Source organism: Pseudophryne corroboree, chromosome 2, assembly GCF_028390025.1.
Source record: "Pseudophryne corroboree isolate aPseCor3 chromosome 2, aPseCor3.hap2, whole genome shotgun sequence".
In the NCBI taxonomy this organism is placed as follows: domain Eukaryota; kingdom Metazoa; phylum Chordata; class Amphibia; order Anura; family Myobatrachidae; genus Pseudophryne; species Pseudophryne corroboree.
In genome coordinates, this window is record NC_086445.1 from 697,784,884 (window position 1) to 697,809,810 (window position 24,927).

General features: G+C 47.3%; 1 protein-coding gene across 6 annotated transcripts in view; it reads right to left on the reverse strand.

Annotated features, from left to right (window-relative positions):
- Positions 1-867: 867 nt before the first annotated feature.
- ZC3H11A (zinc finger CCCH-type containing 11A) overlaps positions 868-24,927 on the reverse strand; it is a 179,772-nt gene continuing 155,712 nt past the window's right edge. For all 6 annotated transcript variants that reach the window (XM_063955262.1, XM_063955264.1, XM_063955263.1 and 3 more), the window contains 2 exons: positions 3,447-3,589; positions 868-1,421 (listed from right to left, as the gene is read on the reverse strand). In XM_063955262.1, coding sequence (XP_063811332.1) covers positions 1,206-1,421; positions 3,447-3,589 — 359 coding nt within the window. In that variant the 3' untranslated portion in view covers positions 868-1,205. The remainder of the gene's footprint in view (positions 1,422-3,446; positions 3,590-24,927) is intronic.

The window sequence follows — 24,927 nt, forward strand, 5'->3', positions numbered from 1 at the left end:
ACTCAAGGGTTTCCATATAGAACATAAAAATGACTGTTTTGTCCAACAAATTGATAAACTGCATGGTGGGAAAACAAAACAAATACTGAGCCAATATTAAGCTTTGCTAGCTGGCAGTAAAAAAATATAATCAGTGTCATACCAGGTGAACTCTAGTACAAGAGTGAACAGTAAGCCAGAACGGCTAAATTTATCATAATAGACCAGTCAGGACAAAACCCAGCAATCTGTCCAGTTACCCATCCCTTAGTAGAAGGTCTACTATAATATTTTTGATACTTGATTGAAAATTGTGATTCTCCTACTTGTACATAGCAAAAAGTAATCTCTATTGAAATGGTTTTATTTTTGGAGAGTATAACATTTTATTAAGCAACTAGGTAAAATAAAAATTTGTGTTGCTTTTTAGAATCGCAAAATCTAAACAAATATATACATCTTGTTAGCCGTTAACGGAAAATAATTTTCTAAAGAGATTTTTTTTTTTTTTTTTTAAAGAATAAACAAACGATTATAGGGAGATTAAATGGGATGAACATGAAGCGGAGATTGTGCGGAGTCAGAATAAAATAGGGTTTTGCCTCAACAACAACAGATGATGCATGCAATGTCATAAAAAGTTACATGTGTAATTACAGAATACATATTTATAGTGGGAAAGGTATTCAGAATGTCCTGCGTCCTCAAGCTTTCTCCCTGATGGACTCCAATAATTTAGTGGAGACCAGCTCCTCACCCCCCCCCCCCCCCCCCCCCCCAAAAAAAAAGTAAGAACAAAAACACCTGCATTTCAAGAACAGTCTGTTTTGAAATCGACCATCTATAAAAACGTATAAATAAAACATTAGTTGAATGACCCGGTAAAAATTTCAGTAAGAGAAACATAAGCGTTTATATTTATAAACTTAAGCCAAAATACATTATTTTCAATTCTGTCTGTCATTAATAAGGAGCAGTCATTAAGGAGATCGGTAAAAATAGTCCACATCCAGACAAAGTAGAATGACGGTAATTCAACACAGGATGCCTAAAACTACAGATTTCTTTTTTTTTTTTTTTTTTTAAGCCAAGGTCAAGTCTTGTAAAAGTGCAGGAGGCTGATGAAATTATGTTCTTGTGCAAGACCTGGCTTGAGCCCCAGTCACGGATGTATTTAAACTGTCCCTATGGTATTCATTTAGGACACCAATTTTTCCCTTGAATGTTTAGCTGTCAATCATCTCAGACAGCTCCATGAGAAGATCATCTTCATCTTTGTTTGGGTCCAGATAGATTTCGGCCTCCATTTTACCATCTGAAGTTCCCCAGATCAGGTCATCAAAGTCATCCACAGTAGGTGTTGAAGGCTCTTCTATTGATGCTGTACCAATTCTTCTGCGTTTCACTGGGTGTTGTACTGTGGAAGAGTCAACCGCTGGAAGCTGTAGAAGGGACAGTACATAAAGAATATTATAAACAGGTACAGTAGCTTCCGAATTAGCCCTTTTACAATTTCATGGTGTCAGACAAGAAATCACACTTGTACACAATATGATTTGCAATCATTTGTGCTCAATGGTCTCATAGCAAATACAGATGTGTCCTCACACATCTTTGGTAGAAATGGCTTCATGGAGGAGTACTGCCGCGATGCGTGCACAGCGTGCCGGCTGCACACTATTCTTTTGCTACTAATAATGGTTACTTACAGCTAATAAGAATGGGTTGTGGAGCACAGCTCCCTGCTAACTGTTCCTAATAAGTGTCGCCGGCTCCCCTGTAATGTTGGGCAGCGGGGGAGGGGGCTTTACTGCTACCCAGCTCCCTGCGGCCGCAATGCATATGCATTCCATTGCGAGTAGCCACGCTACGGTACACTGGGAAGGGAATAGGAAACAGCAAAGGTGTGCGGACACATCTGTATTAAGTCCTTTGCTTCCCTTATATACTGTACAGTGTACCTGAAAAAGGGCAAATTTTGATTAGTTACTATAGATTTCATCAACTCTGAAACAGAAAATTACATTTTCATTACAATAACCTATACCTATTAACCCACACTCAGCCAAAGTAGCCATTTTGAAAATGCAGCTACCAATGTCCTAGGAAACTGGGAGCATGACATTGTTTAACAGTGAGGTCACCGGTTTCTAGTGAACAGACAGCCTACACTGTCATAAAAATCAGCTCAGTCCATAACATACAAAATTTGTGATTTATACTGCTGTACTGTTCAGTGCATAAACCTAATGAAGCAGTGGTACATTCCACTGATAAAACAGAGAACCTATCCTCAAGTTCCAGGTGGCTGCATTCTCACGTCACAACTCACTCGCCTCAGGAGCAGTTGCAAGATGGAGAATCTAAAGCAAGGAAGCCTCCCAGAGCCAGGTCACTAGTTGAAACACACTAAAAGGGGCGATGTTTTTGACCAATGATACACACGGGGCGATGTTTTTGACCAATGATATTATCGACAAACGATATTATTGAGGACCAATTTTAACTGCACACTGGACGATATCGATGGTCAATTTGGACGATATAGGAGTACATACAGTACATCTAGGTCATCCAAATTAACTGGCATGTATCAACGATGATCGTTCAACGATGAACGATTACGGGCACGCGCATTGTTCATCGTTGATACATCCACATGATATCGTTCATATCTTTCAAGATATCGGCCAGTGTGTAGACCCCTTAAGATGATCTTTCTGGTTGGAACGAAATAAACAATCAATCATTTGCTCCCATAAGCCAGAAAATGGACAAAATGGTTGTTTGGTTAAATCCATTTTGACCAATTTATCCGATTTGTCTGAATTACATTTTTGTGTTTTCCAGCATTTGGGAGCACATGGTCAATTGTCATTTGCTCTCATGCATTACCTGTTTTTAGTTCCCACCAGAAAATTTGGACAGATAATCTTAAAGTGTATATTCAGCTAAGCTGGGTATACACCTAAAGATATATCTGCCCGACCTGTCTGGTGGGAACAAAAATCAGTGAATGTATTGGAGCAAATGACAATTGACCATTTGCTCCCAAATGCTGGAAAATAGACAAAAACGATTTTTCGGATAAAATTGTTCAAACAGATTTAACCAATTTGTCTGAATGACCATTGTCTGTTTTCTAGCATTTGGGAGCAAATGGTGAATTGTCATTTGTTCCCATATGTTACCAGATTTTTGTTCCCACCACAGATTGGACAGATAAATCTTTAGGTGTGTACACACTTAAGGTACACTGTCCTGCGCTCTTTCCACTGTGGAAAGATTGTAGAAATACTATGGTGTTTTTTTTCTTGATGTTTGTGCAAAATGCACTAGGCTTTTGTAAAAAAAAAACATATTTCTCTGGAAAAAAAATTGTGTCTCTAGGTGAGATGTATACATTTTTCTATTACATTTGTAAAGTTGAACAAAACAGGTGAATGAATAGATGAAAGATTCCTTACAGAAACTGGCATCCTCTCCTTCTCAGTGCAAGTAACAGCAGAGCTCAGGGGTTTTACTTCTGCTACAAACGTGCCTTCTGGTGCGATTTGCTTTCTTGCAGCTTTGGCCAGGGCTCTTCTTTTTTTAACCACTTTTGCTTTGCCTGTAACCAAGAATACCGGTCAACTCTCTTACACAGAAAATAAGGCCAATACAACAGTCTTAGGGGAGTATTCAATTAAGTGCCGTTTTTTCGACTGGTCTAAAAAACTGCATCAATTCGACAAAGGGTATTAAATTGCGGGCATTTTTGTCCGTTTTTTAGTCTATTTTCGCACATGCCATTTCACTTTTCACTTTTTTTGTTGTTGAATTGGTATGGGCGAAAATTGCGCCAAAAACGGGCAAAAACACGAGAATTCGCCAAAGCATGTGTAGCAAATTCGCCGATACACAGTTTTCGCTAGTGCCGGATTTTTCGACCGTTCGACCTAAAAACGAGCGGAAAGCGACGTTTTTTCAACTGGTTGATAAAATAAGATTTTACTCACCGGTAAATCTATTTCTCGTAGTCCGTACTGGATGCTGGGGACTCCGTAAGGACCATGGGGAATAGACGGGCTCCGCAGGAGACTGGGCACTCTATAAGAAAGATTTAGTACTATCTGGTGTGCACTGGCTCCACCCTCTATGCCCCTCCTCCAGACCTCAGTTAGGATACTGTGCCCGGAAGAGCTGACACAATAAGGAAGGATTTTGAATCCCGGGTAAGACTCATACCAGCCACACCAATCACACCGTATAACTCGTGATATTATACCCAGTTAACAGTATGAAATATAACTGAGCCTCTCAACAGATGGCTCAACAATAACCCTTTAGTTAGGAAATAACTATATACAAGTATTGCAGACAATCCGCACTTGGGATGGGCGCCCAGCATCCACTACGGACTACGAGAAATAGATTTACCGGTGAGTAAAATCTTATTTTCTCTGACGTCCTAGTGGATGCTGGGGACTCCGTAAGGACCATGGGGATTATACCAAAGCTCCCAAACGGGCGGGAGAGTGCGGATGACTCTGCAGCACCGAATGAGAGAACTCAAGGTCCTCCTCAGCCAGGGTATCAAATTTGTAGAATTTAGCAAACGTGTTTGCCCCTGACCAAGTTGCAGCTCGGCAAAGTTGTAAAGCCGAGACCCCTCGGGCAGCCGCCCAAGATGAGCCCACCTTCCTCGTGGAATGGGCTTTCACTGATTTAGGATGCGGCAATCCAGCCGTAGAATGCGCCAGCTGAATTGTGCTACAAATCCAGCGAGCAATAGTCTGCTTAGAAGCAGGAGCACCTATTTTGTTGGGTGCATACAGGATAAAAAGCGAGTCAGTTTTCCTGACTCCAGCCGTCCTGGAAACATAAATTTTCAAGGCCCTGACTACGTCCAGTAACTTGGAATCCTCCAAGTCCCTAGTAGCCGCAGGCACCACAATAGGTTGGTTCAAGTGAAAAGCTGATACCACCTTAGGGAGAAACTGGGGACGAGTCCTCAATTCTGCCCTATCCATATGGAAAATCAGATAAGGGCTTTTACATGACAAAGCCGCCAATTCTGACACACGCCTGGCCGAAGCCAAGGCCAATAACATGACCACTTTCCACGTGAGATATTTCAGATCCACAGTTTTAAGTGGTTCAAACCAATGTGATTTTAGGAAACTCAACACCACATTGAGATCCCAAGGTGCCACAGGAGGCACAAAAGAGGGCTGAATATGAAGCACTCCCTTTACAAAAGTCTGAACTTCAGGCAGTGAAGCCAGTTCTTTCTGGAAGAAAATCGACAGAGCCGAAATCTGGACCTTAATGGAACCCAATTTTAGGCCCATAGTCACTCCCGACTGTAGGAAGTGCAGAAAACGACCCAGCTGAAATTCCTCTGTAGGGGCCTTCCTGGCCTCACACCACGCAACATATTTTCGCCAAATGCGGTGATAATGGTTTGCGGTTACTTCTTTCCTGGCTTTTATCAGCGTAGGAATGACTTCCTCCGGAATGCCCTTTTCCTTTAGGATCCGGAATTCAACCGCAATGCCGTCAAACGCAGCAGCGGTAAGTCTTGGAACAGACAGGGCCCCTGCTGTAGCAGATCCTGTCTGAGCGGTAGAGGCCATGGGTCCTCTGATAACATTTCTTGAAGTTCTGGGTACCAAGCTCTTCTTGGCCAATCCAGAACCACGAGTATCGTTCTTACTCCTCGCCTTCTTATTATTCTCAGTACCTTTAGTATGAGAGGCAGAGGAGGGAACACATAAACCGACTGGTACACCCACGGTGTCACTAGAGCGTCCACAGCTATCGCCTGAGGGTCCCTTGACCTGGCGCAATATCTCTTTAGCTTTTTGTTGAGGCGGGACGCCATCATGTCCACCTGTGGCCTTTCCCAACGGTTTATCAACAGTAGGAAGACTTCTGGATGAAGTCCCCACTCTCCCGGGTGTAGGTCGTGTCTGCTGAGGAAGTCTGCTTCCCAGTTGTCCACTCCCGGAATGAACACTGCTGACAGTGCTAGTACGTGATTTTCCGCCCATCGGAGAATCCTTGTGGCTTCTGCCATCGCCATCCTGCTTCTTGTGCCGCCCTGTCGGTTTACATGGGCGACTGCCGTGATGTTGTCTGATTGGATCAGAACCGGCTGGTTTGAAGCAGGGGCCTTGCCTGACTTAGGGCATTGTAAATGGCCCTCAGTTCCAGAATATTTATGTGTAGGGACGACTCCTGACTTGACCAAAGTCCCTGGAAATTTCTTCCCTGTGCGACTGCACCCCAGCCTCGAAGGCTGGCATCCGTGGTCACCAGGACCCAGTCCTGTATGCCGAATCTGCGGCCCTCTAGAAGATGAGCACTCTGCAGCCACCACAGTAGAGACACCCTGGTCCTTGGAGACAGGGTTATCAGTTGATGCATCTGAAGATGCGATCCCGACCACTTGTCCAAGAGGTCCCACTGGAAGGTCCTTGCATGGAACCTGCCGAATGGAATTGCTTCGTATGAAGCCACCATTTTTCCCAGGACTCGTGTGCAGTGATGCACCGATACCCGTTTTGGTTTTAGGAGGTCTCTGACTAGAGAGGACAGCTCCTTGGCTTTCTCCTGCGGGAGAAACACTTTTTTCTGTTCCGTGTCCAGAATCATCCCCAGGAACAGTAAGCGTGTGGAAGGAACCAGTTGTGACTTTGGAATGTTTAGAATCCAGCCATGCTGTTGTAGCACTTCCCGATACAGTGCTACTCCGACCAGTAACTGCTCCCTGGACCTCGCCTTTATTAGGAGATCGTCCAAGTACGGGATAATTAAAACTCCCTTTTTTCGAAGGAGTATCATCATTTCTGCCATTACCTTGGTAAACACCCTCGGTGCCGTGGACAGTCCAAACGGTAGTGTCTGGAATTGGTAATGGCAATCCTGTACCACAAATCTGAGGTACTCCTGGTGAGGAAAGTAAATTGGGACATGCAGGTAAGCATCCTTGATGTCCAGGGATACCATGTAATCCCCCTCATCCAGGCTTGCAATAACCGCCCTGAGCGATTCAATCTTGAACTTGAATCTTTTTATGTATGTGTTCAAGGATTTCAAATTTAAAATGGGTCTCACCGAACCGTCCGGTTTCGGTACCACAAACGGTGTGGAATAGTAACCCCGTCCTTGTTGAAGTAGGGGTACCTTGACTATCACCTGCTGGGAATACAGCTTGTGAATTGCCTCTAGTACAGCCTCCCTGCCCGAGGGAGTTGTCGGTAAGGCCAATTTGAGGAAACGGCGGGGGGGAAGGCGCCTCGAATTCCAGCTTGTACCCCTGAGATACTACTTGAAGGATCCAGGGATCCACCCGTGAGCGAACCCACTGATCGCTGAAATTTTTGAGGCGGCCCCCCACCGTACCTGGCTCCGCCTGTGGAGCCCCACCGTCATGCGGCGGACTTGGAAGAAGCGGGGGAGGACTTTTGTTCCTGGGAACCTGCTGTGTGTTGCAGCTTTTTTCCCCTTCCTCTGCCTCTAGACAGAAAGGACCCGCCTTTTCTCAGCCTGTTTTTCTGGGGTCGAAAGGACTGTACCTGATAATACGGCGCTTTCTTAGGCTGTGAGGGGACATGGGGCAAAAATGCTGACTTCCCAGCTGTTGCTGTGGAAACAAGGTCTGAGAGACCATCCCCAAATAACTCCTCACCCTTATAAGGCAAAACTTCCATGTGCCTTTTAGAATCTGCATCCCCTGTCCACTGCAGAGTCCATAAGCCTCTCCTAGCAGAAATGGACAATGCACTTATTCTAGATGCCAGCCGGCAGATCTCCCTCTGTGCATCTCTCATGTACAAGACTGAGTCTTTTATATGCTCTACGGTTAGCAATATAGTGTCCCTGTCTAGGGTGTCAATATTTTCCGACAGGGAATCTGACCAAGCAGCAGCAGCACTGCACATCCACGCTGAAGCAATAGCTGGTCTCAGTATAACACCAGTGTGTGTATATATAGACTTTAGGATAGCCTCCTGCTTTCTATCAGCAGGTTCCTTTAGGGCGGCCGTATCCGGAGACGGTAGTGCCACCTTTTTAGACAAACGTGTGAGCGCTTTATCCACTCTAGGGGGAGTTTCCCAACGTGACCTATCCTCTGGCGAGAAAGGGAACGCCATTAGTAATTTTTTTGAAATCACCAATTTTTTTTTATCGGGGAAAGCCCACGCTTCTTCACACACTTCATTTAATTCTTCAGATGGGGGAAAAACTATTGGTAGTTTTTTCTCCCCAAACATAATACCCTTTTTTGAGGTACCTGGGTTTATATCAGAAATGTGTAATACCTCTTTCAATGCCTCAATCATGCAACGAATGGCCCTAGTGGACATTAAATTTGACTCATCGTCGTCGACACTGGTATCAGTATCCGTGTCGACATCTGTGTCTGCCATCTGAGGTAGTGGGCGTTTCAGAGCCCCTGATGGCCTTTGAAGTGTCTGGGCAGGCACGAGCTGAGAAGCCGGCTGTCCTGCATTTGGCATGTCGTCAAATTTTTTATGTAAGGAGTCGACACGTGCACGTAATTCCTTCCATAAATCCATCCACTCAGGTGTCTGCCCCGCAGGCGGTGACATCACATTTATAGGCATCTGCTCCGCCTTCACATAAGCCTCCTCATCAAACATGTCGACACAGCCGTACCGACACACCGCACACACACAGGGAATGCTCTTAAAGGAGACAGGACCCCACAAAAGCCCTTTGGGGAGACAGAGAGAGAGTATGCCAGCACACACCAGAGCGCTATATAATGCAGGGACTAACTGAATTATGTCCCCTTATAGCTGCTATAAGTTATACTGCGCCTAAATTTAGTGCTCCCCCTCTCTTTTTTACCTTTTCTGTAGTGTAGACTGCATGGGAGAGTCAGGGAGCTTCCTTCCAGCGGAACTGTGAGGGAGAAAAGGCGCCAGTGTGCTGAGGGAGATGGCTCCGCCCCTTTTTCGGCGGACTTTTCTCCCGCTTTTTTCTGTATTCTGGCAGGGGTAATTACCACATATATAGCCTCTGGGGCTATATATTGTGGTTATTTTGCCAGCCAAGGTGTTTTTATTGCTGCTCAGGGCGCCCCCCCCCCCCAGCGCCCTGCATCCTCAGTGACCGGAGTGTGAAGTGTGTATGAGGAGCAATGGCGCACAGCTGCAGTGCTGTGCGCTACCTTGGTGAAGACTGAAGTCTTCTGCCGCCGATTTTCCGGACCATCTTCTTGCTTCTGGCTCTGTAAGGGGGACGGCGGCGCGGCTCCGGGAACGAACACCAAGGACGGGTCCTGCGGTCGATCCCTCTGGAGCTAATGGTGTCCAGTAGCCTAAGAAGCCCAAGCTAGCTGCAAGCAGGTAGGTTCGCTTCTTCTCCCCTTAGTCCCTCGTTGCAGTGAGCCTGTTGCCAGCAGGTCTCACTGTAAAATAAAAAACCTAACATATACTTTCTTTCTAGGAGCTCAGGAGAGCCCCTAGTGTGCATCCAGCTCGGCCGGGCACAGAAATCTAACGGAGGTCTGGAGGAGGGGCATAGAGGGAGGAGCCAGTGCACACCAGATAGTACTAAATCTTTCTTATAGAGTGCCCAGTCTCCTGCGGAGCCCGTCTATTCCCCATGGTCCTTACGGAGTCCCCAGCATCCAATAGGACGTCAGAGAAAAATAGGATTTTAATACCTACCGGTAAATCCTTTTCTCGTAGTCCACAAGGGATATTAGGGACACATTAGTACGATGGGGTATAGACGTGGTCCAAAAGAGCCAGTGCACTTTAAATTTCTTCCACTGGCTGGCTCCTCCCCTCTATGCCCCCTCCCACAGGCAGTTATAGGTAAAACAGTGCCCGAAGGAGAAATTACATACTTGAGAGAAGGAACATAACAGTAAGTGTTGTGAGATTTACACACCAGCACACCATAACATAACCGCTACATAACAGCAACAGCTAAACAGGTAACAGAACAGAGAACCTGCAGAAAGTTACCACACAGAGGCGGGTGCCCAATATCCCTTATGGACTACGAGAAAAGGATTTACCTGTAGGTATTAAAATCTAATTTTCTCTGGCATCCATTAGGGATATTGGGGACACATTAGTACGATGGGGATGTCCCAAAGCTTCCAGAACGTGCGGTGACATCTGCAGCACTGCCTGCCCAAACTGGGTATCCTCTTTGGCCAGGGTATCAAATTTGTAGAACTTCACATAGGTGTTCTTTCCCGACCAGGTAGCAGCTCGGCATAGTTGCAAGGCCGAGACTCTACGGGCAGCCGCCCAGGAGACCCCACCGATCTTGTAGAGTGGGCCTTCAGAGACTTAGGAACAGGTAAGGCTGCCAACACATAGGCCTGTTGGATAGTAAGCCTAATCAAACGAGAAATGGACTGCTTTGAAGCAGGGCAACCCTTCTTCTGCGCATTATAGAGCACGACCAAGAAATCCATCTTTCTGATCCGAGCCGTTCTCTTGACATAGATTTTCAAGGCTCGCACTGCATCCAATGCCTAATGAGGGGCAGAAGTGCCAGAACTGGACGGAATCACAATAGGTTGAGTCAAGTGAAACACGGAGACCACCTTTGGCAGGAACTGCTGTCTAGTCCTGAGCTCCGCTCTGTCCTCATAAAAGACCAAGTATGGACTTTTACACGATAAGGCCCCCCAATTCAGAGACATGTCTAGCAGAAGTAAGGGCCAGTAACATCACTGTCTTCCAAGTGAGGTACTTGTCTTCCACCGCCATCAGATGTTCAAACCAGGAGGACTGCAGAAAACGTAACACCACATCCAAATCCCAAGGTGCCATAGGCGGCACAAACGGAGGTTGTAGTGAAGCACCCCTTGCAAGAAGGTCTGAACTTTTGGCAAAAGAGCAAACTTCTTCTGGAAGACGGAAAGAGCTGAAATCTGGACCTTAATAGATCCCAGACGTAAGCCTTTATCCACTCCAGCCTGCAGTAAACAAAGGAATCTTCCCAAGTGAAAGTCTGCAGATTGATATGTGCGTTCCTCGCACCAGGAGACATATCTCCGCCAGATATAATGATAGTGTTTTGACGCCACATGTTTTCTGTCTTGCACCATAGTGGTGATGACCTTCTTGGAAAGCCCTTTGTGAGCTAGGATGTTCCGCTCAACTTCCATGCCGTCAAACGAAGCCACCGTAAGTCCGGGTAGACGAACGGGCCTTGCTGAAGATCCCTTCTTAATAGCAAAGGCCAAGGGTCTTCTATGGACATGTCCATAGAAGAGCCGCGTACCACGCTCTTCGGGGCCAATCAAGATTGCTTGCACTCCTTGATGTCTGATACTCTTGAGCACCTTTGGGATCAACGGAATCAGAGGAAATGGGTTGACCAGCTGGTAAGGCCAAGGCGATGTCAGCGCATCCACTGCGCTCACCTGAGGGTCTCTGGTTCGTGAGCAATAGCAGCGAAGCTTCTTGTTGAGGCGAGACACCATCATCTCGATCTGTGGGCATCCCCATCTGTCGATGATCTGTTGAAACACCTGAGGGTGTAGTCCCCACTCCCCCGGGTGGAGATCGTGGCGACTCACGAAGTCCACTTCCCAGTTGTCCACTCCCGGAATGAAGATTGCAGACAGCGCTCTTGCATTTCTTTCTGCCCAGAGAAGTATCCTTGACACTTCTCGCATGCAGGCCCTGCTTTTTGTCCCTCTTTGTCGATTGATGTACGCCACAGCCGTGGCGTTATCCGACTGAACCTGGATTGCCAGATTCCTGAGCAGAGGGGCGGCCTAAATCAGAACATTGTAGATAGCCCGAAGTTCCAGGATGTTGATCGGAAGTAGGGCCTCTTGGGCAGACCACCTGCCCTGGAACTGCGCCCCCTGGGTGACAGCTCCCCATTCTCTTAGACTCGCATCCATCGTGAGGAGGACCCAATCCTGAATCCCGAAGCGTCGACCTTCCAGGAGTTTGGAAGACTGTAGCCACCACAGGAGAGAAATCCTGGCCTGTCGTGACAGCTGAATCATCCGACGCATCTGGAGATGAGAACCGGACCACTTGTTCAGGATGTCCAATTGGAACGTTCTGGCATGGAACAGTCCATACTGTATCACCTTGTACGATGCCACCATCTTTACCAATAATTTTATGCAAAGATGAATGGACACTCGAGCAGGTCTGAGGACCACGTGAACCATTTCCTGGAGTGTTCTTGCTTTTTCCACCTTGAGGAACATTCTCTGTGCTACAGTATTTAGTAGCATACCCAGAAACCGGAGCCGCTGAGACTGTTCCAGGTGGGACTTCTTTCTCACCACGGGTGGTTCCTCAATCTACAGAAGTTGGATAGTGCAATCTATATGGAGCAGTAGAAGCTCCCGGGAACTCGCTTTTTATCAGATCATCCAGGTAAGGGACTATATTGATCCCCTGGACTCCAAGTTAAAACTATTTCTGCCATTACCTTCGTGAACACCCTCGGAGCTGTAGACAGCCCGAAGGGTAATGTCTGAAACTAGTAGTGATTGTTCAGCAAGGCGAACCTCAGATAGGCCTGATGAGGAGGCCAAATTGGGATATGGAGGTAGGTATCCTTGATATCTAGAGACACTAGGAACTCCTGGTGTTCCAGGCCTGCGATCACTGCTCTCAAAGTTTCCATCTTGAATTTGAAAACCTTCAGGTGAGGATTCAAGGACTTCAGATTCAAAATGGGTCTCACAGACCTGTCTGGTTTTGGTACTACAAATAGGCTAGAGTAGTAACCTTGTCCTTGTTGATGCAGGGGCACCAAAACAATGACTTGGGACTGGATCAACTTTTGGATGGCCAGTAGCAGCATTACACGCATATTTTCCAAAGCTCATAAGCTTGATTTGAAAAACCATTGGGGAGGAGCACCATCGAACTCCAGCTTGTAACCCTGAGAGATGAGGTCCCTTACCATCCTGGCAGGAACCTTCCAAGTTATGGCTGAAGGGACGTAACCGAGCTACCACCACGAGATCCTCTCGGGGTGGGTGGGCACAGTCATGCTGAAGCTTTTGCGGAAGCTGAACTGGTACTCTGTTCCTGAGAGTCGGCAACGGCTGGTTTCTTAGGCTTACCTCTGTTGCCTCTAGCTGCGTTGGGAGGCACACCTGGCCCTAGATCGAAATCTGGTGGACCGAAAGGACTGGGTAGACGGTCCCGGGTAGGTATGTCTAGCAGGCGGAACCCCAAAGGGAAGAAACGTGGATTTTCCAGCAGTAACTTGGAAATCCGTGCGTCCAATTCACCTCTGAAGAGCCATTCACCTGTAAAGGGAAGAGACTCCACATTTCGTTTGGAGTCAGCATCTGCAATCCACTGACGCACCCATATAGCTCTGCATGCAGATACAGCCATAGCAGTGGTCCTAGCATTAATATTGCCAATCTCTTTAAGGGAGTCACAGAGGACTAAAGCCGTGTCCTGAATGTGTTTCAGGTGTTTCAGGAAAGTAACTGTAGTAACCAGGGTCATATCCCCAGAGACCCTCCTGAATTTGAGTAGCCCAGGAATGAATTACAGGTGTCATCCAGCAGCCTGCAATGACTGGTCTTTGAGATACACATGCAGCAGTGTAGATAGATTTCAGTGTGGCCTCAATTTTTCTATCCCCCGGGTCCTTTACCATAAAGGATCCTGGGGAAGGGAGTACCGCCTTTTAGGAAAGGCGCGAGACAGACATCTACAGCTGGAGATTCTTCCCAGAATTTTCCGCCTCCAGGGGCTAAGGGAAAGGTATGCAAAAATCGTTTTGACACCTGATATTTTTTATCAGGAGTTTTCAAGGCTAATTTAAACAAATCATCCAATTCCTTGGAATCAGGAAAAGGGACTGTCAGTTTGTCTTGTGGGAGGAAAAATGACTGCTGATTTATAGCGTCCTCCAGGGGGAGCTTTAGCACATCCCTTATAGCCAAAATGAGGGGTTCAATACCCTAGGCAGGGGTGGAGTCCCCACTTATGGGGTCCACATCATCCTGTATATCATCATCAGTATCTGATAGGTGTGCAGGTAAAGCATGTTTATGTGCCCCTGTAGTAGACAGGGAGATATGGGGGGCATCAGCCCTGGCAGCCAGACTTGCTACTGCTTGTTGCAGTTCTTGTTTTATTGGCATTAGCAGTTAATTGAGATGACATCAAATTTTTGATAGCCCCCAGCCAGGAGGGCTTGTCACTCTCCCCCACACTGTCAGCATTTTGTGATGGCTGACTGCACTGCTCACATGATAAGGAGCCAGATGAGGGAGGGGAGAATCTGGCATTAGAAACACTGCATCATTTTTGTTTCACCATTATGGAGTAACACACAACACCACATACAACACAGACTGAGTTACAAACAAGCCTGCCCTATTGCATGTGAGAGGAGACAAGGAGTTAGAGAGGACACCAGCACACCAACACTGAAGTGCCCCAGTGAGGCTATCAGCGTTTTTTTATATAGATATATCAGTTAAACTGTTTCTAACTAGGATTCCCCTAGAGGAATATGGTGCACAAATAGCGGCTCTCCACCTACTCAAACACCCTGTACCAGTGATCCAGCGTGTGACAGACCGGCGGAGCTGTGTGAGGCTGCTGCTGCTTATGCAGAGGAAGGCAACAAAATGCAGCTGAGCCCTCTCTGATATAGCTCCGCCCCCCGTAATGGCGCCAGAGCTACTGTACGTATTTATACTGGTTATGTCTCCTAAATGCGCTGTAGCGTCACATAAATGTTAAGTACAGCAACTGTCAGCCAGTGTCACACAGGGGCTACAACGGGTCCTCCCCAGTAGGGATCTGTACGCCTCACCCACGCTTTTGCCGCACCATGAACCAGGGGACCCCCCTAGCGGGATCCCCGGTTTGTACTCAACACCGACTATCACCTTCAGGCAGCGTTAGGGGTGTGCGGCATGCTGCGACTGCGACAGCTAAGGCGCAGTGCCCCTCTGAACATACAGCCCACTCAGCAGGGAAGTGGCCCTGCACCTCACAAGGCCGGTGACTGCCCCCCCTAACTCCCACGGCGCAGGTATGCTGTTGCCCAAACAGCATACCGAAAATAATAAAGTTTTAAAAGAAACTGAAGAAATCTCTGGAGTGTGCATCCTCTCCTGAGGTCACTATTTTCTAAACTGCCTGTGGGAGGGGGCATAGAGGGGAGGAGCCAGCACACCCAGTGGAAGAAATGAAAGTGCACTGGCTCCTTTGGACCGCGTCTATACCCCATCGTACTGTGTCCCCAATATCCCTTATGGATGCTAGAGAAAAAGGCACTAATTTAATACCCCCCATACTGTAAAAATTCCAAACTGAAAAATGAAGAGACAAATTTTATAGTTGGGTATGATTCCACATCCAATATCTCCCAGATTTGTACTATGTATATTAACATAGTGTTTTGCATATATCTACCCAGAATTCTTAAGACAGGAGTTTAAACTAAAATTGTGCTTCTTGTAGTGATGTGCACCGGAAATTTTTCGGGTTTTGTGTTTTGGTTTCGGATTCGGTTCCGAGGCCGTGTTTTGGATTCGGACGCGTTTTGGCAAAACCTCCCTGAAAATTTTTTGTCGGATTCGGGTGTGTTTTGGATTTGGGTGTTTTTTTTTACAAAAAACCCTCAAAAACAGCTTAAATCATAGAATTTGGGGGTCATTTTGATCCCATAGTATTATTAAACTCAATAACCATAATTTCCACTCATTTGCAGTCTATTCTGAACACCTCACGCCTCACAATATTATTTTTTAGTCCTAAAATTTGCACCGAGGTCGCTGGATGACTAAGCTAAGCGACCCAAGTGGCCGACACAAACACCTGGCCCATCTAGGAGTGGCACTGCAGTGTCAGACAGGATGGCACTTCAAAAAAATAGTCCCCAAACAGCACATGATGCAAAGAAAAAAAAGACGCAATGAGGTAGCTGTGTGACTAAGCTAAGCGACACAAGTGGCCGACACAAACACCTGGCCCATCTAGGAGTAGCACTGCAGTGTCAGGCAGGATGGCACTTCAAAAAAATAATCCCCAAACAGTACATGATGCAAAGAAAAATGAAAGAAAAAAGAGGTGCAAGATGGAATTGTCCTTGGGCCCTCCCACCCACTCTTATGTTGTATAAACAGGACACGCACACTTTAACGAACCCATCATTTCAGCGACAGGGTCTGCCACACGACTGTGACTGAAATGACTGGTTGGTTTGGGCCCCCACCAAAAAAGAAGCAATCAATCTCTCCTTGCACAAACTGGCTCTATATACTGGTGGTCAGCAAACTGTGCAAAACTGAAATGCACCACAGGTATGGATGGATAGTATACTTGACGACACGGAGGTAGGTAGAGCAGTGGCCTACTGTACCGTACTGCTATATAGTATATACTGTTGGTCAGCAAACTGTGCAAAACTGAAATGCACCACAGGTATGGATGGATACTAGTATACTTGACGACACAGAGGTAGGTAGAGCAGTGGCCTACTGTACCGTACTGCTATATAGTATATATTGTTGGTCAGCAAACTGTGCAAAACTGAAATGCACCACAGGTATGGATGGATAGTATACTTGACGACACGGAGGTAGGTAGAGCAGTGGCCTACTGTACCGTACTGCTATATAGTATATACTGTTGGTCAGCAAACTGTGCAAAACTGAAATGCACCACAGGTATGGATGGATACTAGTATACTTGACGACACAGAGGTAGGTAGAGCAGTGGCCTACTGTACCGTACTGCTATATAGTATATATTGGTGGTCAGCAAACTGTGCAAAACTGAAATGCACCACAGGTATGGATGGATAGTATACTTGACGACACAGAGGTAGGTAGAGCAGTGGACTACTGTACCGTACTGATTGAGATTATATATATATATATATATATATATATATATATATATATATATATATATATATATATATTTATACTGGTGGTCAGCAAAATTCTGCACTGTCCTCCCTACTATATACTACAATGCAGCACAGATATGGAGCGTTTTTCAGGCAGAGAACGTATAATACTGGTGGTCACTGGTCAGCAAAACTCTGCACTGTCCTCCTACTGTATAATACTGCTGGTCCCCAGTCCCCACAATAAAGCAATTAGCACACTGAGCACAGATATTTGCAGCACACTGAGCACAGTCAGATATGGAGCGTTTTTCAGGCAGAGAACGTAGATTTTTGCACTTGCAGCACACTGAGCACAGATATTTGCAGCACACTTTGCAGCCCACTGAACATAGAAACTGAGAGGACGCCAGCCACGTCCTCTCACGATCATCTCCAATGCACGAGTGAAAAATGGCGGCGACGCGCGGCTCCTTATATAGAATACGAATCTCGCGAGAATCCGACCGCGGGATGATGACGTTCGGGCGCGCTCGGGTTAACCGAGCAAGGCAGGAGGATCAGAGTCTGCCTCGGACCCGTGTAAAATGGGTGAAGCTCGGGGGGGTTCGGATCCCGAGTATCCGAACCCGCTCATCACTAGCTTCTGGAAATAATGGTGGTGATTGTTATAAACTAGATAGGAGCATGAAAATACACTTTGTTGTAAGAAGGCTCTTGCTGGTCTCTTAGGTGCATACAAAGTATAATGCATACAGTATTTACGTATAAAAAATAAGATTTTACACGTACCGGTAAATCTATTTCTCGTAGTCCGTAGAGGATGCTGGGACTCCGTAAGGACCATGGGGAATAGACGGGCTCCGCAGGAGACATGGGCACTCTAAGAAAGACTTTAGACTCTGGGTGTGCACTGGCTCCTCCCTCTATGCCCCTCCTCCAGACCTCAGTTAGAGAAACTGTGCCCAGAGGAGATGGAAAGTACGAGGAAAGGATTTTTGTTAATCCAAGGGCAAGATTCATACCAGCCACACCAATCACACCGTATAACTTGTGATAAACTACCCAGTTTACAGTATGAACAAACAACATAGTCTCGGTCCAAACCGATGAACTATAATATAACCCTTATGTAAGCAATAACTATATACAAGTCTTGCAGAAGAAGTCCGCACTTGGGACGGGCGCCCAGTATCCTCTACGGACTACGAGAAATAGATTTACCGGTAAGTGTAAAATCTTATTTTCTCTAACGTCCTAGAGGATGCTGGGACTCCGTAAGAACCATGGGGATTATACCAAAGCTCCCAAACGGGCGGGAGAGTGCGGCTGACTCTACAGCACCGATTGAGCAAACAGGAGGTCCTCCTCAGCTAGGGTATCAAACTTATAGAACCTTGCAAAGGTGTTTGATCCTGACCAAGTAGCTGCTCGGCACAACGGCACAACTCAGCTGCCCAAGAAGAGCCCACCTTCCTAGTGGAATGGGCCTTAACCGATTTTGGCAATGGCAATCCTGCCGAAGAATGTGCTTGCTGAATCGTGTTACAGATCCAGCGAGCAATAGTCTGCTCTGAAACAGCGCCTCTGACTTCCTGACCCTAGCTGTTCTGGCCACATAAATCTTCAAAGCCCTGACCACATCAAGTGACTCGGAATCCTCCAAGTCTCGCGTAGCCACAGGCACGACAATAGGTTGGTTCATATGAAAAGATGAGACCACTTTAGGCAGGAATTGAGGACGAGTTCTCAATTCTGCCCTATCCACGTGAAAAACCAGATAGGGACTTTTATATGACAAAGCCGCTAATTCCGAAACACGCCTTGCAGAAGCTAAGGCCAACAACATGACCACTTTCCAAGTGAGATATTTCAACTCCACTGTTTTGAGTGGTTCAAACCAAGGTGACTTGAGGAAACTTAATACCACGTTAAGATCCCAAGGCGCCACCGGAGGTATAAAAGGAGGCTGAATATGCAGCACTCCCTTCACAAATGTCTGTACTTCAGGAAGAGAAGCCAATTCTTTTTGAAAGAAAATGGACAAGGACGAAATTTGAACCTTTATGGATCCTAATTTTAGGCCTAAATTCACTCCTGTTTGAAGGAAGTGAAGTAAACGGCCCAAATGGAACTCCTCCGTAGGAGCAGTCCTGGCCTCACACCAAGAAACATATTTTCGCCATATGCGGTGATAATGTTTCGATGTCACGTCCTTCCTAGCCTTAATCAGGGTAGAAATGACCTCCTCCGGAATACCTATTTCCGCTAGGATCCGGCGTTCAACCGCCATGCCGTCAAACGCAGCCGCGGTAAGTCTGGGAACAGACAGGGCCCCTGTTGCAGTAGGTCCTGCCTTAGAGGAAGAGGCCACGGATCTTCTGTGAGCAACTCTGGCAGATCCGGATACCAAGTCCTTCGTGGCCAATCTGGAACAATGAGGATTGTTCTCACTCTTCTTATTATTCTCAACACCTTGGGTATGAGAGGCAAAGGAGGGAATACATAGACCGATCTGAACACCCATGGTGTCAACAGAGCGTCTACAGCTACCGCCTGAGGGTCTCTTGACCTGGCGCAATATCGCTTTAGCTTTTTGTTGAGACGGGACGCCATCATGTCTATCTGAGGCAGTCCCCACCGACCCGCGATCTGTGCGAAGACTTCGTGATGAAGTCCCCACTCTCCCGGATGCAGGTCGTGTCTGCTGAGGAAGTCCGCTTCCCAGTTGTCCACCCCCGGGATGAACACTGCCGACCGTGCGCTTACATGATTCTCAGCCCAGCGACGAATCCTGGTTGCTTCTGCATTGGCCACACTGCTCCTTGTGCCGCCTTGGCGATTTACATGAGCCACTGCTGTGACATTGTCTGACTGAATCAGGACCGGTTTGTCCCGAAGTAATGCCTCCGCTTGACGTAGGCCGTTGTATATGGCCCTCAACTCCAGGATGTTGATGTGGAGACAAGTCTCTAGAGTTGACCAGAGACCTTGGAAATTTCTTCCCAGTGTGACTGCTCCCCAACCTCGGAGGCTTGCGTCCGTGGTCACCAGGATCCAGTCCTGAATGCCGAACCTGCGGCCTTCCAGGAGGTGAGCACTTGGCTTTAATAGGTTCCTGACCAGAGCTATGAGCTCCTGAGCCTTTTCCAACTGAAGAAAAACCAAAAAGGTCAAACGCGTTGTAGGAACCAGCTGGGACTTCGGAATATTGAGAATCCAGCCGTGCCGTGCTGTTGCAACGTCCTCACAGACAGTGACACGCTGTCCAGTAACTTCTCTCGAGATCTCGCCTTTATGAGGAGATCGTCCAAGTATGGGATAATTGTGACACCCTGCTTGCGCAGGGGCACCATCATTTCCGCCATTACCTTGGTGAAAATTCTCAGGCCCGTGGAAAGCCCAAACGGCAACGTCTGAAATTTGTAATGACAGTCCTGTACCGCAAATCTCAGGAACGCCTGGTGAGGAAGAAAAATCGGAACATGAAGGTAAGCATCCTTTATGTCCAGGGAAACCATCCAATCCCCCCCCCCCCCCTCCCCCTCCAGGCTGGCGATGACCGCTCTGAGCGATTCCATCTTGAACTTGAACTTTTTCAAGTACAGGTTCAGGGATTTCAGATTCAAAATGGGTCGGACCGAACCGTCCGGTTTCGGAACCACAAACAGGGTTGAGTAACCCCTTTCCTTGCTGGAGAAGAGGAACCTTGACTATCACCTGTTGCAGATACAATTTTTGAATTGCAGTTAACACTAACTCCCTTTCTGACGGAGAAGCTGGCAGAGCCGATTTGAAAAACCGGCAAGGAGGCATCTCTTCGAATTCCAGCCTGTATCCCTGAGAAACAATCTCTATTGCCCAGGGATCCACCTGTGAGTGAACCCAGACGTGGCTGAAAAATCAAAGACGTGCCCCCACTTGAGCTGACCCCCCCAGGGAAGCCCCAGCGTCATGCGGTGGATTTTGCAGACGTAGGGGAGGACTTCTGCTCCTGGGAGCTAGCTGTGTGCAGCTTTTTTCCCTTGCCTTTACCTCTGGCAAGAAAGGACGATCCCCGTACCTTTTTGCTTTTATTTGAACGAAAGGACTGCATTTGGTAATGAGGTGCCTTCTTAGTATGTTGTGGGGGAACATAAGGTAAAAAATTCGATATACCAGCCGTAGCAGTAGAGACAAGGTCCGAGAGGCCTTCTCCAAACAACTCCTCCCCCTTGTAAGGCAACGACTCCATATGCCGCTTTGAGTCGGCATACCCCGTCCACTATCGGGTCCACAAGAGTCGCCTAGCAGAAATAGACATAGCATTTATTCTGGAGCTTAGTAAACAAATGTCTCTTTGAGCATCCCTCATATATAACGCAGCATCCTTGATATGCTCTAGGGTCATTAGAATGGTATCCTTATCTAGGGTCTCAATCTCCGTAGACAAGGAATCTGTCCATGCTGCGACAGCACTACAAACCCAGGCTGATGCCATAGCCGGCCTAACAATAGTACCAGAATGTGTGTAAATGTACTTCATGGTAACTTCCTGCTAACGATCCGCAGGATCCTTGAGGGTAGCAGTATCCTGGGAAGGCAGTGCCACCTTCTTGGATAAGCGTGTCAACGCCTTCTATTTTAGGCGAAGATTCCCATCGTATCCTGTCCTTTTGTGGGAAGGGATACGCCATAAGAAACCTTTCGGGAACTTGTAGTCTCCTGTCTGGAGATTCCCAAACCTTTTCGCACAATTCGCTTAGCTCAAATGAGGACGGAAAGGTGATCTCAGGCTTTTTCTCTTTATACATGTGTACCCTCGTGTCAGGGACAGGGTGTTCCTCAGTAATATTCAAAACCTCTTTAATAGCAATGATCATGTAACGAATACCTTTAGCCACTTTTGGCTGTAATTTTGCATCCTCATAGTCGACACTGGAATCTGAATCCGTGTCGGTATCTGTGTCAGTGATCTGGGATAATGTGCGTTTCTGAGACCCAGAAGGTCCCGGTGCCACTGGGACAGGCATGGTCTGACTACCTGACTGATCCCTAGCCTCAGTCTTGTCTAATCTCTTATGCAATAAAATAAGAATTTACTCACCGGTAATTCTATTTCTCATAGTCCGTAGTGGATGCTGGGGACTCCGTAAGGACCATGGGGAATAGACGGCTCCACAGGAGACTGGGCACACTAAAAGAAAGATTTGGTACTACCTGGTGTGCACTGGCTCCTCCCTCTATGCCCCTCCTCCAGACCTCAGTTAGGATACTGTGCCCGGAAGAGCTGACACAATAAGGAAAGGATTTTGAATCCCGGGTAAGACTCATACCAGCCACACCGTATAACTCGTGATATTTTACCCAGTTAACAGTATGAATAACGACTGAGCCTCTCAACAGATGGCTCAACAATAACCCTTTAGTTAGGAAATAACTATATACAAGTATTGCAGACAATCCGCACTTGGGATGGGCGCCCAGCATCCACTACGGACTACGAGAAATAGAATTACCGGTGAGTAAATTCTTATTTTCTCTGACGTCCTAGTGGATGCTGGGGACTCCGTAAGGACCATGGGGATTATACCAAAGCTCCCAAACGGGCGGGAAAGTGCGGATGACTCTGCAGCACCGAATGAGAGAACTCAAGGTCCTCCTCAGCCAGGGTATCAAATTTGTAGAATTTTGCAAACGTGTTTGCCCCCGACCAAGTAGCAGCTCGGCAAAGTTGTAAAGCCGAGACCCCTCGGGCAGCCGCCCAAGATGAGCCCACCTTCCTCGTGGAATGGGCTTTCACTGATTTAGGATGCGGCAAACCAGCCGCAGAATGCGCCAGCTGAATTGTGCTACAAATCCAGCGAGCAATAGTCTGCTTAGAAGCAGGAGCACCTATTTTGTTCGGTGCATACAGGATAAAAAGCGAGTCAGTTTTCCTGACTCCAGCCGTCCTGGAAACATAAATTTTCAAGGCCCTGACTACGTCCAGTAACTTGGAATCCTCCAAGTCCTTAGTAGCCGCAGGCACTACAATAGGTTGGTTCAAGTGAAAAGCTGATACCACCTTAGGGAGAAACTGGGGACGAGTCCTCAATTCTGCCCTATCCATATGGAAAATCAGATAAGGGCTTTTACACGACAAAGCCGCCAATTCTGACACACGCCTGGCCGAAGCCAAGGCCAATAACATGACCACTTTCCACGCGAGATATTGAGATCCACGGTTTTAAGTGGTTCAAACCAATGTGATTTTAGGAAACCCAACACCACATTGAGATCCCAAGGTGCCACAGGAGGCACAAAAGGGGGCTAAATATGAAGCACTCCCTTTACAAAAGTCTGAACTTCAGGCAGTGAAGCCAGTTCTTTCTGGAAGAAAATCGACAGAGCCGAAATCTGGACCTTAATGGAACCCAATTTTAGGCCCATAGTCACTCCTGACTGTAGGAAGTGCAGAAAACGACCCAGCTGAAATTCCTCTGTGGGGGCCTTCCTGGCCTCACACCACGCAACATATTTTCGCCAAATGCGGTGATAATGGTTTGCGGTTACATCTTTCCTGGCTTTTATCAGCGTAGGAATGACTTCCTCCGGAATGCCCTTTTCCTTTAGGATCCGGAATTCAACCGCCATGCCGTCAAACGCAGCAGCGGTAAGTCTTGGAACAGACAGGGCCCCTGCTGTAGCAGATCCTGTCTGAGCGGTAGAGGCCATGGGTCCTCTGATAACATTTCTTGAAGTTCCGGGTACCAAGCTCTTCTTGGCCAATCCGGAACCACGAGTATCGTTCTTACTCCTCGCCTTCTTATTATTCTCAGTACCTTTGGTATGAGGGGCAGAGGAGGGAACACATAGACCGACTGGTACACCCACGGTGTCACTAGCGCGTCCACAGCTATCGCCTGAGGGTCCCTTGACCTGGCGCAATATTTCTTTAGCTTTATGTTGAGGCGGGACGCCATCATGTCCACCTGTGGCCTTTCCCAACGGTTTACCAAGAGTAGGAAGACTTCTGGATGAAGTCCCCACTCTCCCGGGTGTAGGTCGTGTCTGCTGAGGAAGTCTGCTTCCCAGTTGTCCACTCCCGGAATGAACACTGCCGACAGTGCTATTATGTGATTTTCCGCCCATCGGAGAATCCTTGTGGCTTCTGCCATCGCCATCCTGCTTCTTGTGTCGCCCTGTCGGTTTACATGGGCGACTGCCGTGATGTTGTCTGACTGGATCAGTACCGGCTGGTTTTAAAGCAGGGGTTTTGCCTGACTTAGGGCATTGTAAATGGCCCTTAGTTCCAGAATATTTATGTGCAGGGAAGTCTCCTGACTTGACCATAGTCCTTGGAAGTTTCTTCCCTGTGTGACTGCTCCCCAGCCTCGAAGGCTGGCATCCGTGGTCACCAGGACCCAGTCCTGTATGCCGAATCTGCGGCCCTCTAGAAGATGAGCACTCTGCAGCCACCACAGTAGAGACACCCTGGTCCTTGGAGACAGGGTTATCAGTTGATGCATCTGAAGATGCGATCCCGACCACTTGTGCAAGAGGTCCCACTGGAAGGTCCTTGCATGGAACCTGCCGAATGGAATTGCTTCGTATGAAGCCACCATTTTTCCCAGGACTCGTGTGCAGTGATGCACCGATACCCGTTTTGGTTTTAGGAGGTCTCTGACTAGAGATGACAGCTCCTTGGCTTTCTCCTGCGGGAGAAACACTTTTTTCTGTTCCGTGTCCAGAATCATCCCCAGGAACAGTAAGCGTGTGGAAGGAACCAGTTGTGACTTTGGGATGTTTAGAATCCAGCCATGCTGTTGTAGCACTTCCCGCGATAGTGCTACTCCGACCAGTAACTGCTCCCTGGACCTCGCCTTTATTTAGGAGATCGTTTAAGTACAGGATAATTAAAACTCCCTTTTTTCGAAGGAGTATCATCATTTCTGCCATTACCTTGGTAAACACCCTCGGTGCCGTGGACAGTCCAAACGGTAGTGTCTGGAATTGGTAATGACAATCCTGTACCACAAATCTGAGGTACTCCTGGTGAGGACGGTAAATTGGGACATGCAGGTAAGCATCCTTGATGTCCAGGGATACCATGTAATCCCCCTCGTCCAGGCTTGC